The 22,171-nt window shown below is 36.9% G+C and overlaps 1 protein-coding gene across 1 annotated transcript; it reads left to right on the top strand.

Annotated features, from left to right (window-relative positions):
- The first annotated feature begins 953 nt into the window (after positions 1-953).
- On the top strand, positions 954-19,042 carry vangl2 (VANGL planar cell polarity protein 2). Its single transcript, XM_048185383.1, is given in 9 exon segments — positions 954-1,292; positions 6,549-6,803; positions 10,296-10,419; positions 11,050-11,514; positions 11,516-11,658; positions 12,334-12,470; positions 14,694-14,829; positions 15,020-15,263; positions 17,561-19,042. Coding segments are annotated over 8 exon segments (1,581 nt in total). The 5' UTR covers positions 954-1,292; positions 6,549-6,732; the 3' UTR covers positions 17,822-19,042.
- The last annotated feature ends 3,129 nt before the right edge of the window (positions 19,043-22,171 follow it).

Below are 22,171 nucleotides of genomic sequence, written 5' to 3'. Positions count from 1 at the left end.
TTCATGTGCATGTAAAGGCAGGCATCCCAAAACTTTTGGCAATATAGTGTGTGTGTGTGTGTAGGTATAGGTATATATACTATATGTGTATATGCAAATTGGAAAGATATTAAAAGGTATAATCTCAATTCAATAAAAAATAAACCTCAAATAAATAAATAATAAAAATAGTTAAAAATTAGATCCTTCCTGCAGTTTCCAATACATACATAAATAAATAAACATGTTCAAAAAATTGGGTCATTCATTTGGGTCATAACTTTTTTTTTAATTTTTTTAAAGAGGTCATTAATGCAGTTTCAAACAAACAAGCAAACAAACATCTTTCAAAAATGAGGTCATTCATGTAGTTTCAAATTAAAACAAAACAAACATGTTCCAAACATTAGGTCATTCCTGCAGTGTCAAATAAATAAATAAACAAACATGTAACAAAAATTAGGTCATCTCTGCAGCTTCGAATAAATTAATAAAATAAATAATTAAATATAAGGTCATTCCTGCAGATTCAAATAAACATATAATAATAAACAAAACAAAATAATAAACAAAAATTAGGTCATCATTCCTGCAGTTTCATATATATATAAACTATTTAATCTAATGGCATCCTCATGACTCGTGTATTGTGTGGAGGGTGTGATGATGGAAGGCGGAGCAGGAACGTGGGGGAGGTCGGGTCGAGTCGGGCTTCCATTCGGGGCGTGTATCAGCTCAGGTTTGAATGGAGACGGAAATATGTGAGTTTCTGTGAAGAAAAAAAAAAAAAAAAAAAACACGGACGCAAAGTAGAGCCGCAGGCCAGAGAACATATCACCTTCATTTATCCGGAGCTCTTAAACAACAAGAAGAGGATTTTACTCATCTGCAAACTGTGAGTTTATCAAGAAAAGAGGATTTGGTTTTCTTTTTTGTATCGTGTGGATTATTGTTCTGGTGAGAAGAGGTACAAAGACACGAGTGAAAGTGGTTGCTGCATGTATCTTATTGGGGATGCAGAGAGTATCATACTTCCGTTTTTGAAACAGTTTCTCATTAATGTCTAATTTGGATGGTTTCCTACCCGGACAGTCTATTATATTCAGTCTGGTGTTGCATGATACATTTAAAGTAAAACACTTGGCCGTGAATCTATCGTGGACTTTGCAATTAAATACACTGGAAAGGAACCTCAAGATTCGCTTTCGTTGTTTTCTGTAAACTGGGCATTTGAATGAAGGTTTGTTTCAGAGCTTCTTTCGGACTCTTCTTTGTGTTCAGAGATCCACAAAAGCGCACGATCGGAAGAAAAGGTACGCCCAATTATAGCCCAAGACGATGTATGTTTTGAATCTTTTTGTAAGAACAATTAATAGTTTTAAACTGAAAGAAAGTGTTGGTTTTTCTGTTTAGTCTTATCTCGATGTAGTGATATTTAGCGTTATGATTCATTTTAGCGAATCGATTCGCTTCATAAACCGCTTCGTTTGAGTCATCGTTAGAATTCCCTCCCAGAAGCATTGTCTTTTTTAAACTTCCATTTAACTCTTTTTATTTGTTGTTTTGACATGCTTTCGTGTCTATGAATCCAACATGTCACCCGCCTCACAGTCGAGCTATTTACTGATATGGAGCGAATCATTTCGACTGATTGATTTAAAAGGATCCGGTTTAAAAGAACGATTCGTTGGCCAATCGAGCATCGCTAGTGATACTTATTCACTCGATGCTGTTACATTTGATTTTAAGACAATGCAAGTAATGTAAAAGTGATATAAAAATATCCATAAATGTAACTTTGAGAAATATTTAGTTTATTTTTAATTGTCTGCGCTTTCCTCGAAACTGAACTCTAAATGCATACCTTTTTGCATCTGAGCTTGGTGATTTCAACATTATACTTGCATAAATTTAATTCAAACTCGTATTTTTCATTCCATGCACGTTTTAAAAGTGATTTGTCATTGTTTTTTATTTCGCTCTCAAGCACAGCAAGACCTCACTGAGTAATGGTCGTATTAGATACTCTTTTTTTAATTTTTTGTTATGTAAACCTTTTCTACTTGCATGCAGAACGTAAAAAAAACGATATTTTTTCTTCATTTTGTTCGTTCACGTAGTATTGAGGTTACTGTATCACGTCGAGTGCGGTTGCGTGAAGGCCCGAAAGCCTCGGACTCTCGTAGGCACGGGCGGCGTAGGTGTCGCGCATATCACGCGGCGGTGATTGACGCCGCCAGTCCGAGGCTTTGAGGCCCGTCCGGTTCAATGAGCTCAGATGTCTCCTGTGCCGTCTCCTAGGAGATTGTAACCCGAGAACGCGATTGAAACACTCAATAGACGCACATTTAAAACATTTTGACCTTACAATATGTTTTTGAACCTTCATAAACTAAAGTGCAGTGTAGTTGATTTTTTTATTTTAGGCTTCAATTAGTACCTGTAATGTGTCTTGTGACACTTGAGCATGTGTGTTTGTTCAACTGTGTTGTTGTTTTAAATAGGTCAGATGAGACCTGGAATAATGGGTAACTGTATATCCAGGCAGAATACACACCTGGGACCGGTGTCTTCGTTCATAAATCACAACTGCCACGCCTAACCTTCACACACATTACTGCAGCTGCTGAACGCACTGAATACCAGATGAACTTGGTGCAAAACCTAGTCATGCTGTCCTGGATTTATATTCAGTTGTTATGTTGTAGGATGTGGACCCTTATGTTGGTATCATAGACTTGGTCTTGAGGTCTGTCTACTTATTTTAATGTAGTCTCATGTAGCTGTGCAGATTTAGTTTTTATTTAGTTTAATCATTATCCGGTATCAATCTTTACTTTTGTATATTATATTGTTGTGATGTCCATTTTCTCTTCTATATTCACTATATTGTCAATCCTTTTAGTTAGGCTATTGGTCATGACATTAAAATATTACTTAATATCAGCCAAGTTGAGCCAACATTTCTACATTTATTTATACAGCCAATAAGTTTTTTTTGTTTGTTTTGTTTGTTTCAGATTCTTTTACTCATCACACCTGTAGCTGAAGTGTTTACGAGCATTTCCCACATAAACACGAAAGTGTTTGCAGCTGTGTCCCAGGTGTGGTCACATTAGCGAAATTAAATGAGGAAAAAAAAAAATGCTCCATTGTCTATAGTCAATAGTGTAGGGATATATGAAGCACAGCTTGCACAAAATTCACTCTTGAACCAAGCAGCTTTTTTGGTTGGTTAATATGGTGAATCCGCTCGACCAACTTGAACCGTTGCGAAATCTGCAAGGGGATCTTTTGCCCTCACACGAAAATTCCCATTTGTGTGGTTTCCGATTGAAATGACGATTTTGCCAGTGAAAAATTTGCTGAATGACGTAAATGTGACCACAACTTAAGACTAAAAGTATGTTAATGTCTAATAGTGGGAATCTTAAGGAATTTAATGGTTTGATTCACAATTCCACTTTTATGATTTCATGAACCATTATTTCATAGGGGTGTCACAATATATCGCAATACAAAAATGCAACAATATGTCTGGTGGATAGTGACAATATGTATTGTGCAGGCTATAGTTCACCCAAAATGAAAATTACTGTGTGAAGGGAAATAAATCAAGTTTACAGACTGTTAGTGTGAGTACTACATTGAACTACTATATATAATGTTGAATATAATGTATAATAATTCAATGGGCGAATATTTGTGGGTCCTGAAAATGCTTATGTCTTATGGCACCAGTAAAAAGTGGCCTGCATTATTTAAAATATATCTAGTCAGTGACGGAGTGGCTTATTCTTTTAAAATAATTCTGTATTTTCAGCTTCAGAATCATGGATATTTTTATTCTGGTGTGCACTGGGTTACCAGCACCAAGTCAAAGCCCCCAGTGTAATACTAAATTTAGCGTTTTAATCAACAGTATGTTTTTTGTTAACCTTTTACCATATTTCTTGGAGTATCGCAATAATATCATATCGTGAGTTTAGTAGCATGATATGTATCGAATCGTGACATGAGGGTATCGTTACACCCCTATTCTTTCAGTACTTTTAAGCCAGGCAAGTAATTACCGTGTTTTCCCCTGGTTTCACAGACAAGGCTTAAGCTAGTCCTAGATTAAAATGCATGTTTGAGTTGTTTTAACTGAAAGCAACTTGTACTGACACATCTTAAAATATGTCAGTGTCATTGTTTTGTCTCAAGATGAACACCAGTAAAGTGTACATTTATAAAAGACACTTAAATATCCTAATTGAACTAAGACCTAATCCTGGCTTAGTCTAAGCCCTGTCTGAAACCGGGCCTTTATAGGAAAAAAGTTGCATCTGAATACAAGTCGTACTGGGTCAAATTTGCATTATTGAGAGAAAAAAGAAACGCAGATAAGTCTTATTAGTATTTTATTTTAGTTCCCCTCACTCCACAAAACAAACAAAAAATACTTTAAATTCAATATAGGCTACAGAACGAAAATGAGAAATACAAGTATAAAATAAACGTACATTATAGTGGTTTTCCTTGTAAACAACATTTAATAATACAACACCAAGCTTAAATTTAAATTAAATTACTGGTGTGTGAGAAATGCGCTTTATACTGTAAATTAACTTGCCAATGATTGGCTTGTTGCATTAACCAATATTTACCGTCATTAACTGAATTCGAAAAACAAAAAAAAGATTAGTTTGATTTCTGTTAGCAATGCAAGAACTGATATGTTGTGTGTGAATATTTGGTATTAATTCGCTTTTGGAATACAAGCAGTTAGTTTCAGTTTCCAATTCCCAAATCTACTTGATTCACAGTTTGGTTCTGAAGGACTGTGGTCTAAAGAAGAGCAGCGTCCCTCCTCAGACTGATGGGTGACACATGTTCTGAATCCGTCCTGGACAAATGGTGTCTTATCAGCTCTGTAAACAACTCCTGACGGCCCACACACACTCAGCATGTGTGTTTGTGCTTGAAGAAACGCTGTCTGTCTCGTTCTGTCTCACATGAGTCTTGTTAGGAGACAGAAATGTGAGCGAGAAGAGCGAAAATAGATGCCACAGTGCCGGCTCTTATTTAGATAATCGAATTGAGCCTGTTACTTTAGAACGAGCAAAACACATTGACTCGTTTGTTGCAACCATGCAAAAATAGACTGTTATTTCCTAATACTGGTTTAAATTTCATACTTTCATATATGGGTGTATGTGTAAAGGTCAGGCGGCTATAGAAACGGAGCCCTTCACCCCTCTTCTGACCCATCACACATACCCCCACATTCATTCCCATAGTAACAGCCAAGCTCAGTTGCTGTGGAGATGACAGGCGATGGCTGGGGAATGTGTGTGTGTGTGTTATTGAGTAATGGGGTTTTTATGGTGATGCTGAGCTCCTTGTGCAGGACGCTTGGCGGAGCTTAGTTACAAAGTGTTTTTGTTGTTCTTAAAGCATTACAGAGTGTTTTAATGTCACCTGTTTATCTCAGTAACATACTTGAAGTCATTTTGAAATGATTAGGAATGCTATTATATATATGTGTGTATATATATATTCCTCTGAGATGTTTGAGTACAATGGGCTTTATTCATGACATGAGCAGAACGAATTTCTGTGTAAAATCGTTGTTGCTTAAATTGTTGCGTTTAATTGAACGAGACAATTTTGGTGAGAATGATTTAAGAACAATTTCCACATCCCTTGTTTGACAAATGAGGCCAAGTGTTTTTACATAAAGGTCAAATGTGGGGTTTTGGATTTAAATATATGTAAATTAGGGCTTTGTGACATTGATGAAAATATACGATAACTTACTAAAAAAATATATAAGTGTGTAAAATCAATTTAGATTATATTTGTAAGAGTGTTTCCTCTTTGCCGATCATGATTTACATGTTTTACGTATAACTTGAGTCTTTTAGAAACCAAAATACAAATATAATTGAGGTGCTTCATTGTTTTGGCAGTAAATTGTCAACTAACTGTTTAATACCATCACTTTCTGGGAAGTTGGCACAAAATATCTGTCATAAAAATGGAAGATTCTCCAATTGGGGAAGAAACTGTGGCTCTTTTTTTCCTACTTCTTAAAAGACTTGCACCTGAGAGCGGCAGATGAAATGCAATAAACGCTTCTTGGTGTTTGGGAATGCAATTGTGTGAGACGCTTCTGGGAAGGAATCAAATCAAATAATTTTGATGACAGACTTTGATTCAGGCATTTCAGAAAGACCAAAACAACATTTGAGATGCTGTGTGATGGGATTGGTCCACTGGTTAGTCCAGTTATCCAATCAAATCCTCTGAGTCTGAGTTTTTTTTTTTGTTGTTGTGCATTGAGAGATTTATTCTGTAAATGTGCTTCTATTGTAGATTATGTGGATGTTTTCTTATTCTTGTTTTGTTTTGTTTTTTTATGTAATAACACAAAATGCACAACACAAAATGCGTAAACTCAAAACTTTGGCTTTTTGTAACTTAAGTATTAAAATCATATTAAAATTTGGTCAATGCAAGCTGTTGCGATGTATGTTAATCATTTATTGTTAATTTATGGTAATCTGTTACCGTTTTCCTCGCAGGTCTGTCCTCTCCTTTCCGTCAGCCTCCAAGATAGATTCTCTCAGGAGTAAGGTGGAACTGCTGAAGTTGCCATTGACTCTGTCGTCCAAATCCATCTCGGAGCGCAAGACTCAGCTGGGCGGAACCACAGAACGCTCCAGGGGCGGAGCTGGGGCCCACAAACCCCGCCCACCAGCCCCAGACATGGACAACGAGTCGCAGTACTCGGGATATTCCTACAAGTCTTCCCATTCACGCAGCTCTCGCAAGCACAGGTACATGCAAATCCCATATTCATTTCAAATGTACATCAAATAGGGGTGGGCGATATACCGGAGACTATCATCTCTATCGCAGTTACACTTGTGACGTTGCTGTGCTGTGCGGTGCGGTCACTAAAGCTTATCGTTTGCATGCGTTTTTTTTTTAGCATTGCAGTTTAAAAACAAGTGATTTTAAATAGTTGAAACACAATAAGCAGTGAAAAGGAACTCATTTTGCTATATGTGCACACTGACTGTTTCTGAGCGCTGTCTGAGAGACGCTCGCACATTGTTGTGGAGAAAAGTCTTCCCTTTCTTGCCAATGAAGCTCAAGAGGCTGAGTTCCAGAAGCCAAAATAAGACTTTATTGGACAAAGCAACAAAGCCAAGATGCCTGCAGGACATCTGAATTTGTCTCTGGCCAGGGTGGCTATAAGATTTTCTTATCTGTTGCCTTTCTCTCTGATTGTGGAATCCTGCCAGTTGATAATCAACCCTTTCTCAGAGGCAAAATGCCTAAATTATCTTTAATTTAACATTTTCTAAGTACAATTCAACTCTTTCTCAAAGGCAAGATGCCTCCAAGTAACACATTTATTTCACAGTCACACCTCTTAAAGTCCCCCTGTGGTGAAAATCAAGTTTTTAATGTTGTTCATATGTCTATCTGGTGATTTTAAACATGCTTTAAGACAAACCATGTGCAAATTCATAAGTCAACACCATTGCTGAATATTTTCTCTATAAAACTGGAGTAAACCAAAGACAGTCTCAAACCCACGGTTTGAAATCACTGGTGTTTCTGACGTCACAAACTACCTTGTAACCAATCACGTCAACGTGCCGGCAGGCTTTAGCATTAACTGACCGCCCAAGGGAGTCTCAAAAGAAGGTTATCCCGGTATATTTTTCTAGGGCTGCACGATTAATCGCATGCTATTCTCACGCGCATTTCGTCAGTAAAGCCGGTTCCCTGATTACCGCTAAATCGCCATCACCTGCTTTCAAATGAAGCGGCATTTAATAGACAGAGCCGTAGGTCACTGAAAAGCCACGCAATATCGCGTTCATATCGCAGATGAATCGCCTGCGATAATGAACGCGATATTGCGTGGCTTGTCCGTGAACTACGGCTCCGTCTATTAAAAGGCGCTCCGTTTAAAAACAGGTGATGGCGATTTTGCGGTATTCAGGGAACCGGCTTTACTGACGAAATGCGCGTGAGAATAGCATGCGATTAATCGTGCAGCCCTATATTTTTCTGTTGATATGTAAAATCATGTAGATTTAACAATATAGAGCCGGTATGACGCATATTACAATGTTATGATGAACTATATGCCCTTCTCCATTGATGTTCTGAGTTGTTCAAAGTGTTTCTAAGGGTACTGATTGTTAGAAGGCAGCTGTCTGACTCGTGAATGTGAACATGGTTTGTGTAACATTAGCAACACATTATTAGCTGTTTGATAACATAGTCAAGCAAAATGCTAATCATATTAATTTCTATTATGTGTCCTGACATTGTAAAGAGCGATACCATTGTGCAGCATTTACCTCAGTAAGTTGACCGAGTAGATCTCATCTGAGCTTGTGTGAGTGAGTGGAGGCGGGGCTAATTATCATATTCATATATCCAGTGTATATTAAATGAGGCAAAAGTTTAGAGTTTACATTCAAAGCTATTTTAAGGCATTAAGAATTTTTTTTCACAGGAAAATTTTTAAATATGTAATTTTGGTGATCAAAGATGAGTTTTAAGGGATAAAATTGACTACGGGGGACTTCAATAATGGTTTTGATATCTCCCTTGGTCTTTCACAGCCATCTTTTGTTTGATGGAAATTTGCAAAAACTGCTCAGTGGGCCACAAGACTTTCTCAGAGACTCAAATGCATCTGACCTTTGTAATAATTATTTCTCACTGCTTCATAATACTTTTGCTACAATTATTTATTATATACTGAATAACAAATTGCTCAGACATGAAGCCACTTTTTCTATACATTTGATAATTAGCTACTTTATACAGTTTATTTGAGCTAGTGTTTTTTTTTTTATTTCTAGTGCTTGAAGTTTTTCAGTTAGTTCAAATTCTTTGTTTTATTGTAGATTGTCCTATTGCTTGTAATTGGTTTCTTTTTTATTTTATTGTTTACTTACTTTTATTGTTTACTTTTTATTTTATTGTTTGCTTACTGTTTACTTCAGTAAGCTTGAGTTTTGTTTTTGTTTTTTACATAGGCTAGTTTTAGTTTTTATGGAAGTTTGTTTTTGCCACAAAATAAAAAAATGTAAAAGATAATTGTGACATTTTCTCAAAGTTCTGACTTTTTTTTTCTCAGATTAGGACTTTATAACTCGCAATTGCAAGTTTATAACTCGTAATCCCCCCCCCCCCCCCCCCCCCCAAAAAAAAATCAGAATTGCGAGATGTAACCAGTAAACTCGTTATTGCGAGAAATGAAGTACATATTGCAAGATATGATCCTGGTTTCACAGACAAGGCTTAAGCTAGTCCTAGACTAAAATGTATATTTGAGCTTAACTGAAAGCAACTTGCACTGTCAGATCTTAAAATATGTCAGTGCCATTGTTTTGTTTCAAGATGCACACCAGTATTTTTTTTTTTTTTTTTTTTTTTCTTTTTTTTTTTTCTAAAGCCGGGTGCACACTGTGCGATTTTGGCCATGATTTGGTCGTCTGAGACAAATTTTGAGAATCCTAAAAGATTCCTGTAATCCTAGGCTAAAATCTCTAGTCTTTGATCGCTAGATTGACATGTTCACAGACAGCCGATTAATGACCGTTGCTATCAAATTTTCCTCTGATGAAATTCTGGCAGTGTCAGAAGATTTGGCACACAGTCCTGCAGTGTGACTTCTCCTACGACAAACGTCAAATTGTCTTCGTTTTTCAAGACAAGCCATGATTAAAATTAATGGCAGAGATTTCTTTGTTAGCCACCATTTCAGTCCCTTGTGTAATGCAGCTCACAGTCACCGAACGTGTATGGGTTGATGTAAATCTCCGGACAAGTTTTCATGCGCACGTCTGTTTTTACAGTCTAACAAGCAACAATCGTAAAGGACTATTATAAATAGCACAGTGTGCATCTGGCTTTAGGCACATTTCTAAAAGTTAATGTCCTAATTAAACTAAGGGCTAATCCTGACTTAATCCAAGCCCTGTCTGTGAAACCAGGCCATAAACTTGCAATTGCAAGAAAAAACTCGCAATTAGCCTTTTTTTTTTTTTTTTTTTTTTTTTTTTTGTGATTATTGAAAATGATGACATGCATTATGAAATTTAAATGTTAAAATAAAATGTAAAATTTTGATGATTTTAAAAAGCAAAAATGACTACAATAAAGCAATAATTATTTTTATAATACTTTTTTTTTCTTTCTTTCTTTTTTTTTGTGCTAATTGTGAAGGACAGTGCTGTATTATGCAACTTTATAACTCTAACTTTTTTTTTTTTTTTCTTTCCCATGGTGTTTAGGGACAGGAGAGACAGACATCGCTCTAAAAGCAGAGACAGCAGCAGCCGAGGAGACAAGTCTGTCACCATCCAGGCACCTGGAGAACCACTGCTGGATGCCGAGTCCACACGCGGAGATGACCGGGTCAGTACATACAAAACCTGGGGGAAAAAACTGTTTGGAAAGTTACAGGAATGAGAATCACCATTGAGATTAATGGAAAAAAAAATCAGGACACATCCAATCTAAATTTAAAAACTTTGTTTCGATTTGGCAAGCCATAGAGTTTACATTTTTTTTCTAACATGTTAATGTCTGCTCTCATTTATTATTTATTTTTATTTAATTTGCTAATATTTATTTTTATACAGCATTTTTGTCATTTTGTAGCAAGTGCAATAAACTACCATAACATCAGTCCATGTCACTAGTGTTATTTATCTTTGTATTTATATACTATTCAAGTATTAATTAATATTTTGAATTAGCTCTTGTATTTTATTTTCAGCTTTGACTTTTAATTTTTAGTGATTTTATGTGCTCTTCTTCTTCTTCTTCTTCTTTTTATTATTATTATTATAGTAGTAGTAGTACTACTAGTATTTGTTTTAGCTTTATTTTTTATGTTAGTTTTAGTAATTTTAGGACTTAAACTAAACTTAATGCTCTATTCCAAGTCTTCTGAAACAAAAGTAACAGACTCATATTTAAGATGTTCCTGCTCCTCTCAGTGTCTTATTGTCACTCACAGACTCTCTCTTGATTTCCTGTCAGGATGATAACTGGGGCGAGACCACCACCGTTGTGACCGGGACGTCCGAACACAGCGTCTCTAATGAGGACCTCACGCGGGCATCTAAAGAGCTCGAGGACTCCTCACCCCTGGAGTGCCGTCGTTTTGCTGGGCCCGTCCTGAGCGGCATTTTGGGCCTTTTTGCCCTCCTGACGCCTCTGGCCTTCCTCCTGCTCCCTCAGCTACTGTGGCGAGACTCTCTGGAGCCCTGCGGCACGCCGTGCGAAGGCCTTTATGTCTCTCTGGCCTTCAAGCTCCTCGTCCTCCTCATCTCGTCCTGGGCTCTGTTCTTCCGCCCTCCGCGTGCCACGCTCCCACGCTTCTTCGTCTTTCGCTGCCTCCTGATGGCGCTGGTCTTCCTCTTCGTGGCATCCTACTGGCTGTTCTACGGCGTGAGGGTGCTGGAGCCCAGAGAGCGCGACTACAGGGGCATCGTGGGATACGCCAGTCTCGCTGGTGGATGCACTGCTGTTCATTCAGTATTTGGCGCTCGTGCTCCTGGAGGTGAGGCACCTCAGGCCGGCCTTCTGCCTCAAAGTGGTTCGCACCACTGACGGAGCCAGTCGCTTCTACAACGTGGGACACCTCAGGTGAGAGCGCTAACTGAGTACAGCTCACAACTACATTAACAGGTTAAGGGGAAGGATTACTGTTGTAGCTCATTGCAAAGGGCTTAAATTATATTTAGATAAAAATTTCGACAGCTATTTAAAATGCGATGTTTAAAAAAAAAAAAAAAAAAAAAAAAAAAAGCTCCAGGTCTGCTGTGCTAGTTTGTAGGACTTCATAATTTAACCAAAAAGTTATGATTTATATATCAATATGACTATATTATAATAATAATAATAATAATAATAATAATAATAATAATAATAACAATAGTGAAATTCTTTAATATTTCATTCTAAATTTAATTTTACCATTAAACAGTAAAATTACAATACTAATATATCTGGCTGTCTTAATTTTTTCACTTTCAAATGGCAAATCATTATATTTTGCCGGAAAGCTTTAGGGAGCACTTAAGGCTTCTCTTTTGTTGATGTAACGTGTGGTTGACACGTTTTCCCAAATGTTAAAGCGACACATACTCAGAGCAGATACAGAGATGGACACATTTATTTAATTCATAGTCTTTGTGGTTTGATAATCACACTAAGCCATATCGCAGTATTGGTTTTATTCCAATTAATCATATAGCCCTAGAATATAGCAGTAATAATGTGAAGAAACATGTTGTAAAGGGTGTGTGTGTTTGTTCTCAGTATCCAGCGAGCAGCGGTGTGGGTCCTGGATCACTACTACACCGATTTCCCAGTGTACAACCCTGCTTTACTCAATCTACCCAAGTCCATCCTGTCTAAAAAGATGTCTGGATTTAAAGTGTACTCCCTGGGAGAAGGTACACAACACCTTTGTAATAGTTTTTCTCCATTTTGTGTGCATTTTTCTCATCCTGGCATTTTTCCTTTGTTTTACTTCCCAAAGTGTCTGTTTCACAAATCCACTTTTAGGGTGCGTTCACACTTGTCATGTTTGGTTCGATTAAAACGAACCCTGGTGCGATTGCTCGGTTAGTGCGGTTCATTTGAACATATGTGAACGCTGCCATCCGAACCCTGGTGCGCACCCAAACAAGCGGACCGAGACCGCTGAAAAGATGGGTCTCGGTCCGCTTCCAAACGAACTCTGGTGCGGTTCGAATCAATGTTCCCTCTAAGCTGCGCGCGTGCGCGGCCGCGCACTTCTGAAGCCGCGGCCGCGCAGAAGAAATAATTGCCGCACAGAGAACAGACATGAAAATGATTGTAGTAGTTTAAATGAGAAATAATTGCAGTGCTCTGGACAACCGCTATAGAGTTATTGTCGCTATAGAGTTGGAACCGGTGAATGCGGTTTACAGGTTTCATAGAAAGAGAACGATTGAGCGCGTGTGAGCTGGCTGACCCTGAGCCAAATCAGTCGCGGTAAGAATACTGTCATGTTTGCGGACTAAATGCATCAATACGAGAGGCAATGCTAAATGAAAAGAAATGTGAAATAAAATGTCATGTTTTAATGAAAAGTGGTGGAAATAACGGATGATGGGCACAGAATGCTAACAAAACTCTGAGACATTTACAATCACACACCCACCACAGGTGTAGCTTGCAAACTCAAAATACATCAGTGATATACCTCAGTTTAAACAGATTATTGTATGTGGTGGTGGTGTGGGTTTCAGGGATGTTTAGATAACTATAAACGAGTTAACGTTCACTTTTCTTAAAAATATTTAGCTATCAGTTTAAATGCTTCAGTTTGTTTTCACTATATAATATATGAAAACAAATGGAAGCATTTAAACTGATATAATACTGTATATCAGTTTAAATACTTAAATATTATATTATATTTATTATATTATAATGTAAGCCTAATAAAAAATTGATCTCACAAGGGGATTGTTTAGGGCTCCTTGTCACGAAAAATCTTAACCTCCTGTATATAAAATCTGGGAAATTCATAAGCAATAAACATGTAATTTTGATGGTTTAACACCGTCTGTTGCTAATAATTGACTGTACAAAAACACATTATGGTTGTCCCAAACCATCATTGTAACTGCTCATATTATATTATTATAAAGAATTGAACTGTCCTGCAGGAGGACAGAAATTATTTTTTAATAGAATTTCTTGGTAAAGACTGGTACAGTTAATACAGCAATGTGAAAAAATCTCAAGTAACCTAAAATGTGCTTAATTTAGTGACTGAACTGCTTGTTTTCAAACATATTATTTAATAAATCACTAAGTTACATCAAGGGTCAAATAAAATAGAAACGGCACATTAAAGTTAAATGTTACAGTTGCATGATAAAACCATTGTTTTGTGTGTGTTTACGTTCATTGTACAGGTCTGATATAAAGTATGTTTTTGCTCAGGTGGCCAAAATGTGCGCTCAACAGAGAAAAGTTTTGCTCAGCGAGAAAAAAAATTAGAGGGAACATTGGTTCGAATGATAAATGAACGCAACATGGACCAAAAACATGTAAACGGACCAAAAACAGGAAGACGAGACCCTAAAAAGGACAGAATCCTCACGCATGTCAGTTTTTCTTGACATAGTCGCGAGTTTGCCCATCACAGGCATCAGACGCATGTCTTCACGCAGCAGATTGTTTGTGTGTGTGAAGGATGGATTCCCGCCGCTGTTTTGACTACTTACACATTTTATAAGCTCTTCACGAGTTCCCAGCTGGCCAAAATACCATCACATGCAGGCTACGCACCGCTACGCACACACAACGAGCGCATTTACCTCAGCACACAGCATTGTTTTGGATGTTCAGTAAGTTCCGTCTCAAAATAGGCAATACGTCATAAAATCCGACCAATCACGTTGTGAATGTATCCCTATGCCTTAAGGTTCGGTATCTTTTGGTTCGGTGATAAAAATGCCAGTCTGAACGCTAATCGGACCAGGACTAAATGTTTTTTTTTTTCTTCTTTGGTCCGGACCAAATGAACCAAACGAACCGAACTACAAGTGTGAACGCACCCTAAGTCGATGAAACAATCAAGTGCTAAATTTAATTTGCGTTTGTATTTCCATTGATTCTGACTCGTTTTTCCTACCCAGAGAACAGCACCAATAACTCGACCGGTCAGTCTCGTGCGATGATTGCTGCCGCCGCCCGCAGAAGAGACAACTCTCATAACGAATACTACTATGAGGAGGCAGAGATGGACCGAAGGATCCGAAAGCGCAAGGCCAGGTCAGAGTCCTGGAAAACACTTCAAAAGACGTAGTTCTTGATAAAGTCACAAATATCTGAGTGAATCTCACATAACAAAGAAAAATACGTTCCTTCATGTAACGGCATGCTATTCTGAGGTTCCTGACTCTTAAATTGAATCTTTTGTCTGTGGAGAACATTTGCTCATAGTTGCGTTTTCTCCTCCCAGACTGGTGGTGGCAGTAGAGGAAGCGTTCACTCATATCAAAAGACTTCAGGACGATGAGGCCGCAACGTCGCCCAAGCACCCCCGTGAGGTGATGGACCCTCGAGAGGCGGCCCAGGCCATCTTCGCCCCAATGGCACGAGCCATGCAAAAGTACCTGCGTACGACGCGCCAGCAGCCCTACCACAGCATGGAGAGCATCATCGCTCACCTGCAGTTCTGCATCACTCACAACATGACGCCCAAGGTGATTAAACATAGCAAATACACCTTTCTGCTACTTGGATACTTCCTTACTGCAACTGCACTATAACTCACTGTTTCTGCATGATGTGCAGTGAGGATGCATGCAATACCCAGACAACTTATTACATTTCCCAAGTATTTGCAACATATAAGCAGAATGAAACGGAAAGTAACATTAATATGATTTTCTCTATGTTTTTCTTGACTCATTTTAGTTTTAATTTAAACTACATTTTTGCACAAAATTGGATTAAAATGAGAAATAGCTGATAATTATGTATGCAGTATAATACTGAAAAAAAAAAAAAAGAAAATACTATTTTAAATTTTAATATATTGTTCAGCATTGCGTAGGAAATGGATTTATTTGATTAACCTTGTCAAAAAGTATTTTCAACAGATTCAGTTTTAAGGGTTTTTATCAAAAACACTGTAAAATGATTTTAAAATTTTGAAAATAAATTTAAAGAAAATATAAAATATTAAAATAAAAATGTTTTTAATCAAATTAATTTTTTTTAAACTAATCATCTTGATTGAATTTAAAGGGACAGTTCACCCAAAAATGAAAATTATCCCATGATTTACGCACCCTCAAGCCATCCTAGGTGTATATGACTATCTTCTTTCAGACAAACACAATCAGAGATATATTTTAAAAATATCCTTAGTCCTCCAAGGTTTATAATGGTTGTGAATGGGAACCCAAATAAAAAAAAAAATGCATCCATCCATAAAAACAATGAATCCATATGGCTCCAGGGGGTTAATAAAGGCCTTTTGAAGCGAAGGGATGCATTTTTGTGAGAAAAATATTCATATTTAAAACTTTATAAATTCAAATAATGAGCTTCCAGCGAAAGACCGTATGCATACTGCACTCATTGATTTGGCCGGAAGAGCAACCTTTGACCCCACGCAATGACGAACGCAGAGGACAGAGCAAAACAAAACACCGGTTATGAATTAGAAGTCTAAAATGAGAAATTTTAAAGGGAAATGTCAGAGGATTTCGATATAAGAGAAGAGAGTGCTGGGCAACAAACTCAAGCTCATTTGTTTGGACTGCAAGAGACGTCTAAGCTTATGATACTCTTACATCCTGCGTCATACATCGCGTCAGAGGATTACTCATTTGGCGCAAGTCGACTTGTGCAGTATGTGTACGGTCGCAATTTATAAAGTTTTAAATATGGATATTTTGCTTACAAAAACGCATCCCTTCCCTTCAAAAGGCCTCGAGGCCAAACAGCCCCTGGAGTTGTATGGATTCATTTTTTTTTTTTTTTTTTTTTTTTTTTAAATTTGGGTTCCCATTCACAACCATTATAAACCTTGGAGGACTAAGGATATTTTTCAGATATATCTCTGATTTGATATACTCCTCCTGTTTGTCTGAAAGAACTTGATGAAAAATTGCCAGCATCTCGAACGGTTTGGCCGTGGTGAGGCAAGAATTTATGGCGAGAAAAAGGAAACATATACACCTAGAAACTTCACGATAGACTTGAGGACTATTGTGAGTGAGTAAATCACTTTTTGTGCTTTGGATCACCCTCTTATTTTTACCTGATTTGCTTCAAACTTCATCAGTGTAATGTCAATACACAGCAGATGTAGACCTATGACAGGATTTTTGATATTTGAAATATTTTTGGCAACAGGGTAATAATATTCTTGAATTAACCTCGACACACACATCTTTATAATGAATGAATGGGCGTGGTGGAGGGGCTCAGTAATTGACATATTTTTCAGTCACCAAATAATTTATCAAGCCGGTATTTATATAGCTCCGACCAACAGGAATCAGCTATTTATTATTTTAATAAAAGTGTTTTGCCTTATTTCTGCATAGTGCACAAACTATTGTACTTGCGTAGACAAATAGTCCTTTTCCTAATTAAATTAATTTCTTGTAGTCATATATATATATATATATATATATATATATATAATTTTTTTTTTTTTTTTTTTTAAATATACTTGTGTCTATGGGTAGTCAATGGATTCGCTGTCCTGTTTTTAACATATGAATGTACAATATATGTATAATATGGTCAGTGTTTTCACCATTTTTTTTTTTTTTTTTATTCAGCTTTTTCCATCACTAGTTTATTTTAAATGTGGTGTGGGAAATTAATTTTTAAAAACAATTTTAAAAGTATTCCACTATAAAGAATTTACTAAATGCTGTTTAAAGTACATTTAGATGAAGTATAGCATGCGAATAAACGTGCATTTTGATTGGTGATATTCTTGTTCCACTGATCTTTAATCTCTCTGTCTGTCCATCAGGCTTTTCTGGAGCGGTACCTGACCCCGGGACCCACCATGCAGTACCAGCGTGAGAACGGCAGGGGGCGGCAGTGGACTCTGGTGAGCGAGGAACCTGTGACGTCAGCACTGCGTCAGGGACTGGTGTTCTCCCTGCGCCGCCTCGATTTTGCCCTGGTCGTCACAGTGACGCCCCTCCCCTTCCTCAACCTAGGAGAGGAGTTTATCGACCCCAAGAGCCACAAGTTTGTGATGCGACTTCAGTCAGAAACCTCTGTGTAAGAGGAAAGTGAGACTGAGACAAGGGCAGTACAACAGGACAGAGGGACAGAACCACTCGTTTTTCTTTTAGATATCACTTTTACACGACTGTTTGTATGTCTTTTTTTTAAACACTACATGAACTACTTGGATCTAGAGACTGTCAGGATGACTCTAGGCTGACTAACTCTTACGCATTTCAGCTGTGAATAATGATGTGTGTCATGATCAAATACAGTTCCACAAAACGGTCTCTGCGAGATGCACAATCCAGACCATTCTCCAGCAATTCCAGGTACCATAATATGGCTGCCCTTATCAACTCTACACCCACGTTTATGCTTCAAAACCCATGAGAAGTGATAGAAACACTATAAGATTGTAGCTGATCAACGCAGAGCAATCAAGTGCTTTAATATTTTATGATTGTGGATCAAAAGCACATGAGAAGCATGTTTGTAACTCTACTCGGCCTTGAGCTCTGTATCTGTTGTGAATGTTTTTAAAATGTCGTATGCGTCACGTTTGCAGTACTTTATTCTTTATCCTAAATAATCGAGGGGCCTTTTATATCATTCGTTTACATTGTTCTGTACACCAGCAAACTCATTGTCCATACAGCGTGGTTTTCTTCGAAACACAGTCATGGTTTTGTTGTTTGGTATGTACGTCTGTCAATCAAATGTGACCTTTACATGAAATGCAAAAACATGAATGTGTGCCAAATGTCATAACTGTGCCTGGTTCGTGCTGTGACTACAGAGCTATGCAGACACACAGAGCTGGCCGTATCTGAACCGGCCTTGGATTTCTAGTGGTTTGAGGAAACAAATGATCTCGTCCAACCCGTGACCCAATCGACCTCCCTGCTCTTGCCAGCTTTGGGTCATTTGTAGTTTTTTCCCCCTCTTTCACATCATGTACATAACTCGTTCTCTTTTTATACACGTGTGGACATCAGTGAAAGAGGAATTTGACTTCGATGTAGGTGGCTGATTTTCAGAACTGACCGTTTCATTATTAGGCCTGATGCATGGATATAGGCGATGCAGTTTTGTACTTTGGTTTTTTACTTTTTATCATTTTGTATGAAAGTTAAGCTAATCTTTTAACATTTTCCCTTTAAAAAAAAAAATGGTTTGTTGTAAAGAGATTTGTAGATTTTTGGTTATTGTGTGAAAACCTTTTTGGCAATTGATAATTTTAGAACTAAAAATGTTGCAGCTTTTTTTTTTTTTTTTTTTTTTTTTTAAATAAAAGATCAACTCGACTCTACTTTAAGGAGTTTGGCTCATGTTTTGATTATATATGAAGCTTAATGTCTGATTACAGAATCTGTATTTAAAGTGTATTTTCAGCAGTGGTTTTCGAAAGTTCTCGAGCCCTAATTTTGCTTTCAAAGCTTAATTTAGTCCATATCTCCTAGGCTTGCTAGTGTTACGCGGTGTTTGGCCATACATTGATTATACTTGCCCACCGTGGAACTGCCCCTACTGTCTTTTTGCTTTTTTATAAGAATAAAAACCATTTAGTTCAGTTGGAAAATGGACACTACAGCTATAAATTGAAAGCGTCTGCTCTACTCCATACAGCACGAGCTGCAGCAGGAGTCAGATTTCACTTATTACATGTCACGATGAGAGTAAGGAGAGATGACTGACTGGACTATGGCGGAGGATTTGGTTCACAACAGATTCTGAGCATCACATAATGTGTGGTCAACACCTCTGCTCTCTTATACGCATTATAGTGAATATGAAAGTGAAAATGAAAAAAAAGTGTGTATTCAAAAGCAATTTCAATGGCCTGCATATTAATAGCAGTTTCCTGATGCCTGCAAATTATACGTTCATTTTCATTTGAAAATTCATTTTCAAAATGCATGTCGTTTTAAGATCATAATAATTGGAAGAGAAAAAAAAAAAGGAAGAAAAAAAAAGTTTAGGTTGAATTGAAATAAGAAATATATTTTTAATACTGTTGTACAGCTTGTTTGGTCTTATTTTAAATAATTTTAAGTTACCTTTTCTTAAAATGTCTAAGAACCGTCTGCTTTAAAGTAACAACTAAAAATGCCATTAACTCGCCCTTGTGTTGTTCCTAATCTGTTGTGGTTGGGTTGGTGCTGTGTTTGATATTTTGAGAAACATCCGTATTCGAACAAGCCATTATTCACTGAAAATCTTACATTTTTCCAGTTATTGATACAAAATACATACAAATATGGAGCCTCAAATCAGAGCCTCATTGGATGACAAAGACCTTAAAAATATCATTGGATTTCTTTACTGGCCTCAAATCTGGCATCATGTAGCATGAACATACAAATATGAGTTTTTTTTTTGTTTTTGTTTCCTGATGCCTGCAAATTATAGGCTATACACAGAGAGTACACCTGATGGCAAATTTAAGTGATTTCGATGTTTACAGATAAATATAGCATACTTGTGTACAGTTCTCCCCTCTGTGACATCCCTAATATCTACTTTCTCTCTTTATTAAAAAAGTAACAATTATTCAAAACAACTTTGATTCCAGAAGATTTAGGAGCTAATCCATGAATTTACTTCAGTGGTTTATTTACTTGGTAAGGATTTTTTCTTATCTGGCAGTTTTTTTTAAAGTTGTCAGCCACCGACAACATTTTTTAACATTTTCACAAATTTTCATGGCCCCCAGAATATTGTTATATGAATATCTGAACATGCAATATATCAAATGAAAGATATAATTCATCCTGGATCGACATTTCATTCAGTTTTGATTTATATGCGTTTAATGTTGACGATCGCGTTCTTTTACATTTGCATCTGCTTACATATGATATCGCTTGTTTCTGCTTATTTTTCACTTGTGTTTTGATCAGGAGATTCAGTACTCTTTCAGAAGATGTGTAATAACGTCACCTATAATATCAGTGAAAACACGAAAAGCAAGAAATTTCCATCAATGGCGGGGAAAAAGTTATTTTAGGGGCCGTTTACACGACACCATTTTCAACTAAAACAGAAAACTTTTAACTTTTTTTGTGTTTTGGCCGTTGATTTACACGACAACGGCATTTTGGTGGCCTGAAAGCATTTCAATATGAAAGCTTTTTTTAAAAAAAATAATACCATTATCGTCTCTGTGTAAACAACAAAAACACGAATCTGTGAAAATGGCGACATCATGCACATACGTATTACATGTTCAATCTAGGTAGTGTTTTTTGTTTTGTTTTGTTTTGTTTTTTGTACAAAGTGACATTGCCAACTACCGGCCAGGCAGCAGAATATTAAATAAAGTCATCTGTATGTGAAAAATTGAAAGGAAAAACGTTTCCATTTTTTGTACATTGCAGTTGTGTAAACGTACTCTTAGAGCTTTGCATATCTTGTAAAATTCATTTTCAAAATGCGTCGTTTTAAGATCATATTAATTGATGTGAGTTTTCCAGGTCTAGAAAACTCACTTTTAAAATGAGGCTTCTTCATATATTCAGGTTTATATTTTTTTAGATTTTAGGAATCATGGATGAAGAAAAAAAAAAGTTTAGGTTGAATAAAAATAAGAAATATATTTGTAACACTGTTGTACAGCTTGTTTGGTCTTATTTTAAATCATTTTAAGTTACCTTTTCTTAAAATGTCTAAGAACCGTCTGCTTTAAAGTAACAACTAAAAATGCCATTAACTTGCCCTCGTGTTGTTCCTAATCTGTTGTGGTTGGGTTGGGTTGGTGCTAAAAACTATGACTCATGTTCTATATTCCAATACAAAGGTCATATAATAGTGTTTGATGTTTTTAGAAATATCCGTGTTCGAACAAGCCATTATTCACTGAAAATCTTACATTTTGCCACAGTTATTGTTTGCCTGCATTCAAATATGGAGCCTCAAATCAGAGCCTCATTGGATGACAAAGACCTTAAAAATATCATTGGATTTCTTTACTGGCCTCAAATCTGGCATCATGTAGCATGAACATACAAATATGAGTTGTTTTTGTTTGTTTTTAATAAGCACATTAGATATCATTTACAAACAATGTATGGCAAACATGTTCTGTCAAACATCTTTTTTGCTCCACAGGTTTGGAACGACATGAGGGTGAGTAAATTCTGCCAATTCCTTTAAACTGCTGTTTTAAAAATAGATGAAGATGTTGTTTGCGATGGATAAAGGTCAAGTTCAAAGTTTCAGTTGCCAATGTGCATCAAAAACATTTAAGTTGTGAATAATGTGGGTGTTGAAGAGGAAGTGTCTCGGTTCGGGGATTTTTTTAGGCCTGCTTTTTTTATGCTAATTCACATGCTAGAGTCATGACTGATTTCAAAATACTGTGATGGCCATTACACATGAAGAGAAGATCTCTGCTTTCTTCCCTAAG

This window comes from Megalobrama amblycephala, linkage group LG3, assembly GCF_018812025.1.
Source record: "Megalobrama amblycephala isolate DHTTF-2021 linkage group LG3, ASM1881202v1, whole genome shotgun sequence".
NCBI classification, from domain to species: Eukaryota; Metazoa; Chordata; class Actinopteri; order Cypriniformes; family Xenocyprididae; genus Megalobrama; species Megalobrama amblycephala.
Note: the sequence above shows the minus strand (reverse complement) of the source record. Positions and strands in the feature narration are given on the sequence as shown.